Raw genomic sequence first — 15,831 nt, 5'->3', positions numbered from 1 at the left:
GCACCCCCTTTCTCCCTCTACAGCATGCATTTCATTACATCTACTTCACTTCACCATCCCCTGCACACACATGCACCAACCTACATGTAAGCACTGCGTTTTTAATTTACTTTCTCACTGTAAGTAATCTGACATCACTATGTAGAACACCCTCTCGCCTCCCTCCTCCTACTATGTATCACTTCTTTCACCTTACCCCGGGGATATCCCACCTTCACTCTTCCCTTTTTTGAACCAACTTCACGGAATCAATTCCTGTGGTCCTTCAAATTACCCACTGTATTTTAACTTGACCCCCTAACAAACCAAACCCAATATTCTCATAATATTTTAAGATTTCCTCTAGAGTGGTAATCAATACAAGTAGAAAAAGTAGATACAACATACCCATAGTACTAAATAATCAGAGCTTAAAATGAGTAGAGAACCAAATAAAACAGCACTTTTTAAATATAGCATTTTATCATCTGTTGCTAGATAATTGTGATACTTAACAACAAGCATGCGAATAAAGCACAGTGGCGAAAAAGTGGAAAAATAAGAACCACTCAGTTTCTTCTGAAAGCAAAACAAATATTATTGACTCTTAAGGTGCACTTCATCATCTTACCAACAAAGAGTAACAATTTGATTTTTAAGCATGTATTTTTGTAGCTGTGGGAGGGACCTCAATCTAAGCATTCGGTAAAAAGACCGAACCTGGTGATGCATATAGCTCAAAGGACCTATAGATTTTTGCTTGAAGATAACAGGCAGCAATAACTTTAAATCACTCTTTGATGTTGATAGAGTGCTTGTTTCTTGACTATAACATCAGTGAACATAGACCCTCTGGGGTTTATCCCAGATATGGTTCAGAACCAATCCATAAAGTAATTTATTCCTCTGTGCTAGTATCAGGATATTGTGGGTATCAGGCACAAAGGAGCTTTCTTTCAGATGCTCAAATAGACTCTGGTGTGAGGAATAGTCCATAATCATATAGAGCAGAGTGGGGTTTTCAAAATCACATGAAAAACATCTTTCTCCATTCTTAGGGCCTTCGTCAGGGTACCGCAATGTATGTGCACAATCAATATCGGATGGTAATCTCTGGTACTTCCGTTAGCGTACCATCACCTTTACCACACAAATCTGCCACATGCGTGACAACCAATGGTGATTAGGTATCTTAAGCCAGAAACATTGCTGCTTGCTTTATGTAATTATAGTGCTAAATAGCGAGAGCATCAACTAAGCCAGGTGCTAACAAAATTATATCCAAATAGGAAGAGAAGTAAATATCCAAAGTGTTTTTACTTCTTTTTAGAGTTCTAAAAAGAAAGACTGATACATAACCCAAGTGCAAAATATCGGGCACACAAATAAAAAGACACTTAATTATGAGAGTGCTAAATATCCAAAGTACTAGATAAGCAGAGTGCTAAATACTGCAAGTACAAAATGGCCATTGTACTAAATAGCATGTTTCCTAAATAACAGGAGTACGAAATAAACAGAGCACTCTATTACCTTATTATTAAATAACCTGAGAATTAACTAACTAAAGACTAAATATTGAGGAGAAGGAAATATCCTGAACATTCATTATTCGAAGTACCAAATATGAGTTCTAAATAAATACAGCACTCAATAAACATACCACAAAATAAAGAGAGTGCTAAACAACGAAAGCGCAAGATAATCAGATCACTAAGTAATCAGAGGACAAACATGAGCACTAAGTAAAAAGATTACTAACTAGCAAGAACACTAAACATCCTTAGCCTTATATAACAGGAGTACTAAATAACCAGATTTAGAAATAACCCAAGTGCTCAATAAGAAGAGAGCTCAATAAACACACCGCTAAATAACAGGAGTACTAAATAACTAAAGCACTAGTTAACCAAAAAATCAGAGTACAATATAATAACCGAAGTACTAAATAAACAGATTATTAGCAAAAGTATAGTGTAGTACCAAGTAACCGGAGCACCCTATTACCTTATCATTAAATAACCAGTGTATTGCATAATCAGAGAACTAGTTGTCAGGACCAGTATATGCCCAGAGCGTTAAATAATGACAGTGCTAAACAACTGTAGCACTACATTATTAGAGTCTAAATAAGCAGAGTTCTCAATCAACGCACTACCAAATAACAAGGGTGCTCACTAGCTAAACCACTAGTTAACCAGGGTGCTAAACAATCAGGGTACAAAATAAACAGAGTTCTAAATAACCAAATTACTAAATAACAAGAGTGTCAAATTTCCACAGGACTCAACTGAGTTACTTATAAATAACCTCAAAACTATATTACCAGAGAACTACATATAAGGAGTAGTAAATACCATTAGAATTAACAACGTGAAAGCAAAATAATTAGATGTATAAATAACCAAAGAACTCCATAAACACACCATAAAATAACCAGAGTGTTAAATGCCCAAAGCACCAGGTAACCAGAGTGCTAAACAACCAGAGTACTAGATAACCACAGTATGAAATGACCAGGTTACTAAGTAACAAGAAATAACCAGATTACTAATTAACAAGAGTACCAAATAACCAAATATATCTATTACCTCATTACCATGTAACAAGAGTATTGCAGAATCACGCAGATCTATATGAAGAACAATACATATCTAAAGAATTAAATAATGGGATTAATAAACTACCAGTTTCCTAAATAATATGACTGTTGAGTAACCACAGCACTCAATAAGCAAACCACTAGGTAACAAGTGCACTAAAAAACAAAACATTAGATAGATAACCAGAGTGGTAAATAATCAGCACACAAAATAAACAGAGTACTAAATAACCAGATTACTAAATAACAAGATTGTCAAATAACCAGAGCACTCGAATACCTCATAAGTAAATACCCATAGTACTAACTAATCAGAGCACAAAAGTGAAAGAGCATTTAATAATCCAGACCATTAAATAACAAGAACACTAAATAACCATATTCCAAAATAACCCACCTGGTAAATAGCCAGAGCACTTAATAAACTATTCAGCTTACCAAATATTTACTAGATAGCTAAAGTGCTAAATATTCAGAGTACTAAATAACCTGACTACTAAGTAACCACATTACTAAATCCCAAGTGTACCAAATAACCAGCGCACTCTATTATCTCATCCCATCTCTTATCTATATCATCTCAATAAATATTTAGGGTACTAAATAACCAGATTACTAAAGAACAAGAACACCGAATAACCAGCACAGTATAGTATATTACCTTGGCAAGAAACACACAGATAACTAAGTACCTAGGGCCAGATGTAGCAACCAGTTTGCGACTCGCAAACGGCAAAAATCGCCGTTTACGAGTCACAAACCGGAGTTTGCTATGCAGAAATGCATTTTGCGAGTCGGGACCGACTCGCAAAATGCATTTCAGAGTCGCAAATAGGAAAGGGTGTTCCCTTCCTATTTGCGACTCGCAGTGGTATGCAATTCCATTTGCGACCGCGTACGCGGTCGCAAATGGAGTCGCAGTTACCATCCACTTGAAGTGGATGGTAACCCACTCGCAAATTGGAAGGGGTCCCCATGGGACCCCTTCCCCTTTGTGAGTGGACCCACCAATATTTTTTCAGAGTAGGCAGTGGTCCAAGGGACCACTACCTGCCCTGAAAAAATCCGAAACTAAAGGTTTCGTTTTTTTTTTTAAGTGCAGCTCGTTTTCCTTTAAGGAAAACGGGCTACACTTGAAAAAAAAAAAATGCTTTATTTCAAAGCAGTCACGGACATGGAGGTCTGCTGGTCCCAGCAGGCCTCCATACCCGTGAGTGCCCTTAGTCGCTATGGGGCCGCAATTTGCGACCCACCTCATTAATATTAATGAGGTGGGTCTTTGCGTACCCATAGCAACTCGCAATTTGCAAAGTTGCTACATCTGGCCCCTAGAGTACAGACTAACCAAATACAACACAACATGTACTAATACCTCATACTGAGAAGAAAGTGATATTGATGATCAAACACAATACAATATTTTCGGATAACAAAACCAAGAAGGTAGTGTTTAACACACCTTTCCGGATTTTGATGCAGTCCCCCTGGGTACCTGTACTGATTTATTGGTCATGCCCTGTTTCTCGGCTGACTGAAAATGGCATTTGGCAGTGGGGGGGCCTCAAAACAATATCTGGGCGCCTGTACTACGTTTCATTTTACGAACCATCAAGCACTGGTGAAAAGTCACTCTCTCTTCTATAACCGAACCAGGACAGGGTGATGGCGAAGGAATTCTGTGCAAAGACAGAAGCCGACCAGCTAACATGGGAATATACATTATTTCAGATCAGTGGGTGCTTTCCAAAAGTCGGTCAGGAAGCTTTTTTTCAAGGATTTTCTGAGCTGGAGGCAAAATTATACTTTGCCTTTTAAGCACTCGCTTTTTCCTGGCAAAAAAGCCATTTGATGCAAACTAGCTTCGACTTGTGGCCATATGTGGTAGCGGTGTGAGATTTCAATGTAACCTGAGCTCAGCAGTCAGACTTTCGCAGAATCAGTCCCATATGCAGTTTTGTCTCACATTCATCTGACCTGGCCTCAACACGATAAGCTTTTTAGCAACATCCTTAGCAAGCTTTTTTTTGGGAAATTGGCAAATGTTATCAGCCAGGTTTAGTTTCTAGTAAAGGTCGACAGAGACTTAATTCAATTACAGTGAAAAAAGAAGGTTACTTGGAAAGATGAGTTACATCTGTAGGCAAAGATATCAGTTAATTTAGGATGGGAATTGTATTCCCCTTACAGCGTGTGAGGAATATAATCGTTTTAGAACATGGGCTGATCCCACTAGGGTCCCTCTTATCTGTGGCTACCCACAGCTGTCTGCTGGTGCTAGGATTCAAACAATTTATGTGCCACAGCTAAGGACCACTTGTTTTGTTAAAATTAGGACATAGCAATGTCATTCTAGATCAATGGGACATACATATTGTTAGACAACGCTTTAGCTGTCTCGTCCGCTGCATGTAACCAGAAAAGTCATAAATAAATACACACACACACACACACACACATATGCGTGTATATAATATATATATATATATATATATATATATATATAATATCTCAAAGAGAAGCTGTGGGGTGCCCTCAGCAACACAGAAGCTCGCACTCCGGGACCTGTGTAAAAACTAAACTTTATTCAACAGCGTGATTCAACCTTGCAGTTGTCGTCACGGCTCAAATCCAAACACAGTGCACCATCACCTATAAAAAACTTTAAAAACCCATAGACATAGTAAATACACTTGCCGAGTTTGCTCAACCGAACCCAACCTAACTGTACCGTCCCTGTAACCTTTATTTTTTTTCAGTGAATTCCTATGTTTTTTTTTAACACGCAGGTTAATATAACCACCGCCGCGCATGGGTTGGCCGAATGCACCCAAACCCATGCTGTGCATGGCCTTTGGCCATACACAGCGGTTTTTGGTGTGTAAGTAGGTTTTTTTACATTTTTTCTCGGATCCTTTGGGAGTTTACACCATGGGGGTGTGCTGAGCACCGCAGTGGATCCGCAGATCGGACGGAAAAAACATTAGGCAACATTCTAACCCAGGTGGGTTGCCTAAAGGACCCCCTCAATTTGTCCTATGCGGTCAGGATACCTGTATCTTGACCCCTTGTATGTTTTTACAGTTTATGTTTCCCACGCTCCAGCCGATGTGACAATGAAAATGGCGGTCGCAACTTTTCTGTCAGGTTGCGGCCAGCCAAATAGGGCCTTGTGTTTCCCCCAGATCCAAGGAGGATCCGCAGATCCACAGATCGGCTGAAAAACAACAATGGGCAATGTTTTGCCCATTAGGCGACCCTGAAGGACCTCCCACGTGTCCTATGGGGTCAGGGTACCTATATTCTGACTCCTTATATGTTTTTACACCGTATTTTCCAATCTCCAGCCAATGCGAGAACCAAAATGGCAGCCGCAACTTTTCTGTCAGTTTGCGGTCAGCCATTCAGGATCTTGCATTTCACCTGAATCTGCAGAGGATATTAACTCCAAAACTACTGAACAAATTTACCCCAAATATCAAAAAGGGCACTGTCTGGACCAAGATCCATCTTTCTGCCAAATAATGGTGTAGATCTATTCAGTCGTTGTGTTAAAAAATTCAAATAAACCAATAGGCATAGAATGGGGAAAAAGGATTCTTGGATCCTGCCCTTTTTCTTGGCCCCCGCTTGACGAATCACCTCAAAATGTTCAAAACAGCAGCTGAACTGACTGTTGTATTAATTTTCAAAATTTCATGAGGATTCATCAAACGGCGCCAATGTTTTTAGCAAAGCAAAAAATGCCCGTCTATGGAAAAAGTTGTTCCTAACTATAACTACCCACTGGCTATCGACAGTAGGTAATATACATGTGGACCATGGCTCAGTCATTGTTCATTCATTGGTCTGTTCACTTGTCATTCACATTTTGTGTTCCAACACCACAGGATACAGAATGGGGCAATAGTTCAGTCCACTACAATCATTAGCTCTCTTGGACAGCGAGTGATTTCTTTTTATCTGATTACTTGTACATCCACCTAAAAAGAAGAGCTCTTCTGTGCTAGGCTTGTAAGACAGTCCCCTGTGTTAAACAGCAGTTCCCATCATGTTGCTGCCCCCGTCACAAAGGAGACTTTGGCTGACCTTGTGGACTCCCCCCATGTATGATGCTCTAGTAAACAGTAACATTACTTGTTTGCTAAATTTATTGTAAAATCGAGAATGGCTGGGGTCTGATAATGAAGCCTAAAGTCTTGTCCTTTATGCTTTTTAACATTCTCACCCAAATCACTCCCAGGAATGGTGTCAAGGCATTTCATTCTGTTCACATAATAGGGTGTTGCTACCCTTTGACTCTGCAAGTGCAGATCATGGATGGAGGGAGCTTGGAATCTGCAGGTTCAGCTTCATCCAGGGTAGGAATGGAAAATTTCAGGCTGTGCCTGCTCCTCTTTCCAAGGTGCACACGCTGCACTTCTAATTGTTAATAAGACTCTTGTTGCCTATCTTTTTTTCAGCTCTATATTGTAGGTATTGAAGCAGATGGCAGTGAACATTAGTCATGTGCGATGGAAATTCAGAGTCCCGTATAGTGTTAATGTTTCACTCATTACCATTAAGATGTGAAGTTTTGCATTAGACAGAAGAGCATCTCCATCCTCTCTTGCCCACTTGACTCATCAATTTGTAATTGCCTTCATAGAAACAGAGTTGCAGAGAAAATCTGAAACTCAAAACATGATTTAGGTCTGGTATGTATAGCATTTGCTGCTTTAAAGACCTCAAGTCATCAATGTTTCAAAAAATACAATCAAAAGAAATACAGAGCACGAGAAAAAGAGAGGAGGAGCTTTGGACCAGCCCCTTTCAGCCACTGGATATCATGTGTTTTTCGTAATTTGCTAGTGCTTTAGTGGGCTATACGTAGCCGTCCCTTTTTTGTGGCTGGTGATATTGTTACGTTTGTAATTCCATTAGTTTTGGTGATGCATCAAATCATCCTTATGTTAGATTGCAGATACATGATATATAGCTTGAAACTATAAGCTTGTGTGTGTTCTTTGATTTATTTACTTTGATGACGCAATAACGTTTTAATAGCTCGGTTATGATGTTTTTGTACTGGAACTGTGTGCTGCTTGAATGCCTTAGCCAGTCATAATGACATAATGGGAATATTCAGGAAAGACCCAAATTCAAATGGTACATATAGAAAGGACGGTGACCGATTTGTACTTTTACTTATAGGGAATCTGACACTTCGGGCCTTTCTACAAATGCATGAAGCAGTATGTAAAGAGTCCATCGGTAGTACTACTTTGCATACTTATAAATGCTTTTTGTGACTAGACTCCAGTAGCAGGTGGCATTTTCCAAGGCTGTGTGAAAGTGTTTCGTCTGATTCCACGATGTCATGTAGGAGAAAAAAAAGGCAGGGACATAATTACAAGGAGGGCTATTTGATAGTGCTAGCAATTAAGGAAAATATGAAGAGTGAGACAAATATGATGTAACTAGAAGAGAGCAATGGAGAAAAAGAGTTATAATACAAAATCAACAGAAAGTAAAAATAGTGAAAAGTATACAAAGAATATAACATAATAAGAAAAAGAGACAGAGAGCAACATACCTCTTTGCTATGTTGTGTATTATATTCCGTTGTAGCTGCTATTGGAGTAATGTCCTACATTCAGGCATTGGAGCCCCATGTATCAAATTAAACTTGCCCATCTTTACCTTCAGCCACCCCTGATCACTGCCAAGTCTCCAAGCAGGTTGAATCCTCACATAAGTCTTCTGCCAATGTTCAAAGCCATACATTGCCTCTCAATGTCATATTTGTCTCAGGTTATACCATGTCATGTTACGGCTTTCTCTCTTAGCTCTGTTAAGCTAAATAAAGGTCCTCTGGAATGTCTATGCTCACCATGGCCCAACCCCTGAGAAATAAAGCACAGTTATAGAGTATTGCTAAATGGAATGTCTTAGCTGATACAATACCAGACTCCTAGGTCATATAGCTTGATGACCAGGCACTGAAAAGAGAGATTATTTTGTAAAACCCTAAATGGATTGGGCCCTATGTTTCTCTTAAAGGCCGCCAACATTGATGCAGAATGCCACGGTTACAAAACACCAAGGCTGCCTAGTCTTGTTTCCACCTCATGCCTCTTTTTTCCACTACCCCACACTTCCCAAATCGTTGTCTTATTCTTCTGGGTTCTTTTTCCTTCCCTACTTTCGGCCTTTGTTGCCGTTTTCCGTTATTTCTTTTTTTCCTTTCTTATGTTTTCTGCCATTCCCTTTCTTGTTCTGGGACAAAGTCAGATATTGAAAAATAAGTTGAACAAAATGCAGATGTGTATGTGTATTTTGCGGAACAGTCCAGGAGAATGACTTAAATGCAGTAACAAGTAACATTTCCAGTGCAATGAATGGTTGGTGATGCCAAATTGATGAATAATTAAATAGGTAAACTCAAGAAAATAGATGCAGCAGTACTATTGGATAACTTACTTTACCAATGGATAGAACAAATACATGAATACATTAATTGGCAAAAGTGTTTGTTCAATATTGTCTGTATAAAACCATTTAGACCTTTAATAGTTCTAAAATGTGTTGTGGTCCTAAATAACAAGTCTTTTCATTCATTAAGTAACTGCAGTATCTGTTTGTGGGGTGTGAAGGAGGCGTCGATTTTCGGTGACTGGCTATCAGTCATGGATAGGCACAGGGCTGCAAAACGTATGACCTAGATGTGTAGATGGTGCCCATACACATTTTATAAGATCTGGGAGAAAAGTGTAAGATACACAACTTGGACTAACATCAATAATTGTGAAGTGTTGTTAAGGGGATCACTTTGGTAGAATGTAAGACAATCTTGATTCAGATCCAGTGTGTAGGTCCCTCACAGCTCACAAGATGAGTACTACCACATTAGATATTGACATTTGATTCATGACCTAATCACAAGATGTAAATCTGTAACCTGATGCAATGTGTTGTAGTAGTGCAATGCCATCTGCACTGACCTGATTCCCACATGTGAAACATGATTTATTGTATTGAAGAGTTTGTTTGACAACAAAAAATAAAAAAATATCTTTTGAAACAAAGTGTTTTAGCTCATTGGTTATTTTGTGAGGTTTTCATAAAATATAATATTGAGTCAGATTGCTTTTTACAACTGATTTCACACAGATCTGACTGCATCAACAGCCAGTATAAAGTTGAGGACTTTACACCTTAAAGACTGAGGCAGCTTTGCACATATTGGCCTAGATTTTCCAAACTGTCACACAAACAGTGCAGCAGCCAAATTTGCTTCGCTATGTTGCTTGAGAGTAAGAGAACAGGAAAGCACCATATCTACTAATATATCGCACTATCTTGGTGTCTGCCTAGTGCTGGCACACAATTACCCTGCCAAGCGCCACACACACACCTTTGCAACATAGTGCAAAGTTGTCTGCTTGAGTCTAACATAGGTTTTGCTAATTACATTAGAAATCTGGCTTTCTCCCTTCTTTCAGAATTTTTCATTTTCTTTCAGAATTGTTCCCTTTCTTCTATATTTTCTATTTCAGTGGCTCCAAACCTGTGGTCCGGGGACCCCTGCGGGTCTGTGAAGCCTTTTCAGGGGGTCCGCAACTGCTTAGAAAATTAAATAATAAACAGAGTTATAAAGTGTATATAAATAAAGTGGCTAAATGCACAATTGAACATTTAAAAACATACTGTAAATGTCAAGAAATTTGAAATTGGAGGCTAAAAATTAAATTAGTATCCGCAGATTGATTCATGGGAACAGTGCATGTGCATCAAACAGAATAAAGTATCAACAATGTGTCGGTTTATTAGGAAGCTCCAACCTTCCTAATAAAATAAAACATTTTATTTTTTTACGTAGATTTGATTGCAAATTAAATAAAATGTGTTATAATTTGTGTATGAGTTTGAAGAATGCTTGTTTCTGAATTTTTTGTGTACTGTTTTGCGTTTCAAATCATCGACAATGTTTAGGCCGGGGTCCCCAGTTTCCAGTAATGACTCAGTGGGTGGTCCCCAGATTCCAATAATGATTCAGTGGGGGGCTCTGGGTTCCAGTAATGATAAAGTGGGGGTCCACAGAACTCAAAAGGTTGGGAACCACTGTTATATTTCATTCTGTTTATATTCTGGTGTTCTGTTTTCTATTTGCTGGTAGCACTGTTAGTAACATTTAGAGCTCTCCAGGATTTACATATAACCCTTTTATGATGAGCTTAGCACATTCTGCTCTCCAGTAACATTCGTACTGTGAACAGTAAGTAATGACACTAGTTATCGTTGACTTTTTTTCTAAATTGATCTTTCCTTTGTGACTGAATTATGATTGCTTGTTAAATTTTATTGTTTTCTGAATTTATGATTTTGTATACCTAAATAGTTTCTTTGTGTGCACTATCACTTTTTACTTTCTATCTTGACTGATTTGGAGAATGTTGTTCTTGTTTGAATTGGACGAATCAACTAACATATCTTAGTTTTATTATTTTAAAATAATCACTTTGTGGCCCTGATGAAGCAACATTACTTAGATGCTAAACACATTGGCCCTTTTTTTCTGAAATATAAGGATGTGATTTTGAGAAGAACTGTCTAACAGTAAAAATAGAAAAATATTTGATTTTTGATAAAAATTTATTTGCAATAAAGATTCAAGACTTACAGAAGTTTCCAGCGTGATATCTACTTGAATAGGAAAGCAACCTCAAAATCTGTCCATCTGCATAATTAAAAAAAAAAGATTGAGGCAGAGCGGTTAGCACAACGAAATTGCTTGAGGTGCAAGTTCTCTGAACTAAAGAGCATTCTCCTCCTCATATCTACTTTTTTGAGTTAGAACCGGGGCCCAGGACTGAGTATCAAATTTATATAGGTCGGCAGGTACTCCATCAGGACCAGGGGCTTTATTTTTAGGCACATAACCAATTGCTTCATGCACTTCCTCCAGCTGAAACTCAATCTTTGACCTGTCAGGGCTTTTTTGTTGTTACTACTTTTATCAAATGACCCATAAATCCTTTTATAATGTTTGACCCAGTTATCTGGGGATAAGTGACATGTGACTGTTCTTCTGTCATTAGAGGCAAAGCTAGGGCTATTCACTACTTCCCCGGAAAGGGAGCTATTTTTTAGTACACTGCCTCTGTGAGCTAATCAAGACATCTCTTTTAAGCTCGTTTTTACACTCCTGAAGAGCCAGTTTGTACTTCCTACAACATTGTGTTATCTCTATGTTGGATCTTGGGGTTTTATTTATGGCCTTGATCAAACCGCCTCGAGCCTTTCAGCAATCACTATTGAACCAGCTATTTTGGGTCTAATGCTTATTGGGGCTTGAATGAGTTAGCTATTGTGCAGTTTGAACGTGGGCCCTGTTAAATGCAGCCAGTATCTCTTCTGGTTGTAAAGTGGCCTCCCGACAAATGTCCAGATCCCTTCGGCATGTCCGTAACAAATTGGAAAGAAAAGTATGAAGTACTGTCATTTTACAGCTAAGTCTATGGTCTTGGTCAGTAAACTTCACTGACAAGTTCACCTGTACAGACTTTTGGGAACTTCTTGAACTTTGTCCCAAATCTAGGGACAGGTGCAGTGGATTATGATCATCGCTCTGATGACTCCATATGATCTCGAAAACCCTTACCAAATTTAATAGTTAGGTTGAGATAAAAATATAGTCTATGTTGCTAGTAAATACTCTGCCTGTGAAAGTTGGAATTGTACTAACCGGATCTGTCAAGCTTTCACCTACAGTGGTGAAGGCTACATTAAAATCGGTTAATATAGAGTTAAGTGTCTTCCAATGTATAGTGTGCTCCATGTGATGTAGTGTCATTTTGGCTATATGCTCGTCTCCTTCCCTGATATGACAAGGGCTGAAATATGGGTGTATGTTAAAGTCTTCTACGAGTATTAGAGGCAAGGACAAGATTTGGTTTTCTGTGTGGTGCTTCAAGAATGCCTTCAAGGCAAGCAGGTGTCAGCGGTTCTTTTGGAGGAATTAGAATTGTAAAAAATGTAGTATTGCAATGGTAGGTGCCTTGCGAAAGACTTGTTTAAAAAGACTTGTTGAACCACTAGGAGGTAATGTGAGCCTATGTCTACCTGAGCTTGTGTGCAAATTAAGTCTAATGAAACAAGGATGATGAGTCTCTTCTAATTAAATCTCTTTTTGTTCTGCAGGAGTCTATGTTTTCCCTGGCCTTGAAATGCCTTATCAGCCTATCCACTGTCATCCTTCTGGGTCTCATTGTCGCCTACCACGCCCGGGAGGTACAGGTATGTTCAATTTGGGGGTGGGGAAGGGTGTGAGTGGGGCACATCTCTTTGGTCATTAATTGTTATACAGAAAGGATCACATGAAAGCAATTCAAAAGTGAGGCAGGACAGGAGATCAGGAGTTGCCCGTATATAGACAGGGGTGTAGCTATCAATAGTGCAGCAGGTGCAGTGTCACATGAGCCCAAGGTTTCAGGGTCCACTGAATCCAATTATAGCTTGTTTTCATTACCCACCAGGACACATGCTAAGCCACAGTGTAGTGGTATTCATATTTTGAATTATATATGTATAGGGTGAACCTAGTTGGGGAGGCGGGGAACATAAATGAGAGAGCTGAATGGAACTTTACGGCACATTTCCAGTGAGATGGGGGGTGCTTGTTAAGTGGCCAAGTTGATATTGTTCTGTGAAGAGATGTGTCTTCAGATTCTTTCTGAATCTCAGGCTGGTAGGAGCAGTGTTAATGGCCCTGGCAATGTTTTTCCACATCTTGTGTGCTAGTCCGATAGTCTGTGCTTTTTCATCTTTTTCATTCTTCACTTCCTGCTTGGCCCTGTGTGGACTCCTTGAATGTCATTATCAGGGGCATAGCTGTTAACGGAGAAGCAGTGCTGTGGCACTGGGTTCACAGTTTGAGGGGCCCACTGCACTCCTACGGTACTTTTACCATGAGGCGTTGTTGGCCCAAAATAGTTCCCTGTGTAGGTATTTTGGGCTTTTGCTTCAGATGGTCTTGTAGGTGATGAAACTGGTGTTGAATAAATGTGGTGTGCGCACCGTGCTGGTATTTCAGACAATCATTTGGGAACTTTCCTGATGTTGCTCCTTTGGCGTGTGTTCCAACACCTTCCATGTCACGAACCCATTAAACAACAGAAATCTGTGAACATGTCCACTGGTGAACAAACAATTCAGTGGGGCACATCAACAATCAATGTCTAAACTATTATATTATCAAAATGAGATGACATGAGAGAATCTAGTATGATCAAACTAAATTGCTAATTGATAAATCTTCCTTTTCTGAAATAAACAATAACTAACCAAAGAGAAAAACCATGTACTCATATAAAACTAACCAAACAGAAATGTCCATGCAAATAGAGAATTTTAATACAAAAGAATATATCATATTATACACATAGACATATAAACATATATACACAACATGTAGAAAAAGAATGAAAAGCCATCAGCCTACACATAAACATATAAACATATATACACAAAATGTAGAAAAAGAATGAAAAGCCATCAGCCGACACGTGTTTCGTCCTGACTGGACTTCTTCAAGGCTGAGAGAATCACAACATATAACAATCAATTATAACAAATATATATATACAATATATACAAATATTAAAATAAATACACATCCAATATTTTATCCTTTCCCTTTCCAAAATACAAAAAACTGATAAATTATTTGGTCAATTAAGTACACAAGCTCTTAAAAGTGCATATTATTTATACTATTTCTCTTGGTTTGAAGCTAAACAAGAAACTTCAGAGAAAAGGAAGAAAACCACCACCACAACCTCAGTGGTGAAGTGTTTATTTGAAGTATCCAACAATATATTTCCCATGTCCCCAAGGATAGGTCTGTTGAAGCCACAGCGATAGTTAGCCATGCAACATGCAAGCCCAAGTGTAAATGAATTTCTTTTTCGTTGGCATTTGATCAATTTATGTCTACAATTTCTTTTCTTTCAAATGTAAACTACTTATAGCCCAGAATAACCCCTCATTGTGTAATGGTGAGGAAAGAGAGTCTAATAAATATATACCTTTATTTGCTTCTATGTCCGTATAATCATATACCATTTATCATCCTCTATGAAGAAGGAGGGGGAACGTGATAATTTAGTTACTCCCATTTCACTTGGCAAAATTTGGGGAATGCCAATAAAGTGTACTGTAGTGCAATTACTGACCTGTTTTAATCATAATCAGTCACTTCCTTGCTGTCTTCAAAATGAATCTAAATTACAGGAACCGTAAACCTCATGTATTGAGGAACCAACTGAAATATAAATAATTACAATAAATCCAATGTCCTCCCTAAAAGGAACTCAATTCCTATGTGATCATCTTTTATACCAATGTCTCCACACTATCCTGGTAATGGAGCCAGCATTCTAATAGTGCTCCGTTTTTCATTGAATTCGCAAATCTCATGTGTTAAGGAACCAATTGAAATACAAATAATTACAATAAATCCAATTTCCTCCCTAAAAGGACCTCAATTCCTATATAATCATTTTTTATACCAATGTCTCCACACTATCCTGGTAATGGAGCCAGCATTCTAATAATGCTCCATTTTTCATTGAATTACATAGAATACATTTCCCAAACTTCTACCATACACTTACCTATATGCCTCTCTCTCTGTTCTTAAATCTCGTCCCTGTTCTATTTCCCGATGTATCTCAGCGAGAGCATCGAGGGCCTCTGTACCTCGTCTCACTCTCCCCGACTTTTCCAAAGGAAGTGTACATCCCTCGCCGGCATTTTGCGCGCCACATTAGTACTCAAACCGAGTTCATTAGCACTAACAACGGACAGAAGCTTACCCATAGAACCACGGCGGCCATTTTGAAGTGGTTCCTATTGAGTGAAAACTAACACAAAGTCAGGACGAAATCTCGTCTATATCGTATGTAGACATTCTAAGACGACGATTTCAATACTTCAAATCCTTCGCCGTTATTTTAAACACCGCGTTAGCACTTCAACATAATTCATTAGCCGGAAAAGAAAGAAAAAGCACCTGCCTATGGAACCGCGGCGGCCATTTTGAAGTGGTTCATATTTTGTAAATATTACCCCCCAATAAAGACAAATTGTCACGTATTTGCCAACCAAAGAAATACATTTTCAACCACCCAATATCATGATGGTAAAGTAATTTCTACCCCCAGTATGTACACAAATGGCACCTCAGTGAACATATAGAGTGAAGTCGTAAC

At 38.7% G+C, this 15,831-nt stretch overlaps 1 protein-coding gene across 1 annotated transcript in view; it reads left to right on the top strand.

Moving 5' to 3' along the window:
* KCNN3 (potassium calcium-activated channel subfamily N member 3) overlaps positions 1-15,831 on the top strand; it is a 279,573-nt gene that overhangs the window by 110,522 nt on the left and 153,220 nt on the right. Inside the window, exon 2 of the mRNA XM_069218215.1 lies at positions 12,761-12,856. Within this exon, the coding sequence (XP_069074316.1) occupies positions 12,761-12,856 (96 nt within the window). The remainder of the gene's footprint in view (positions 1-12,760; positions 12,857-15,831) is intronic.

This window comes from Pleurodeles waltl, chromosome 12 (assembly GCF_031143425.1).
Source record: "Pleurodeles waltl isolate 20211129_DDA chromosome 12, aPleWal1.hap1.20221129, whole genome shotgun sequence".
Classification (NCBI taxonomy): Eukaryota; Metazoa; Chordata; class Amphibia; order Caudata; family Salamandridae; genus Pleurodeles; species Pleurodeles waltl.
This window is presented reverse-complemented; position numbering and strand designations above follow the sequence as displayed.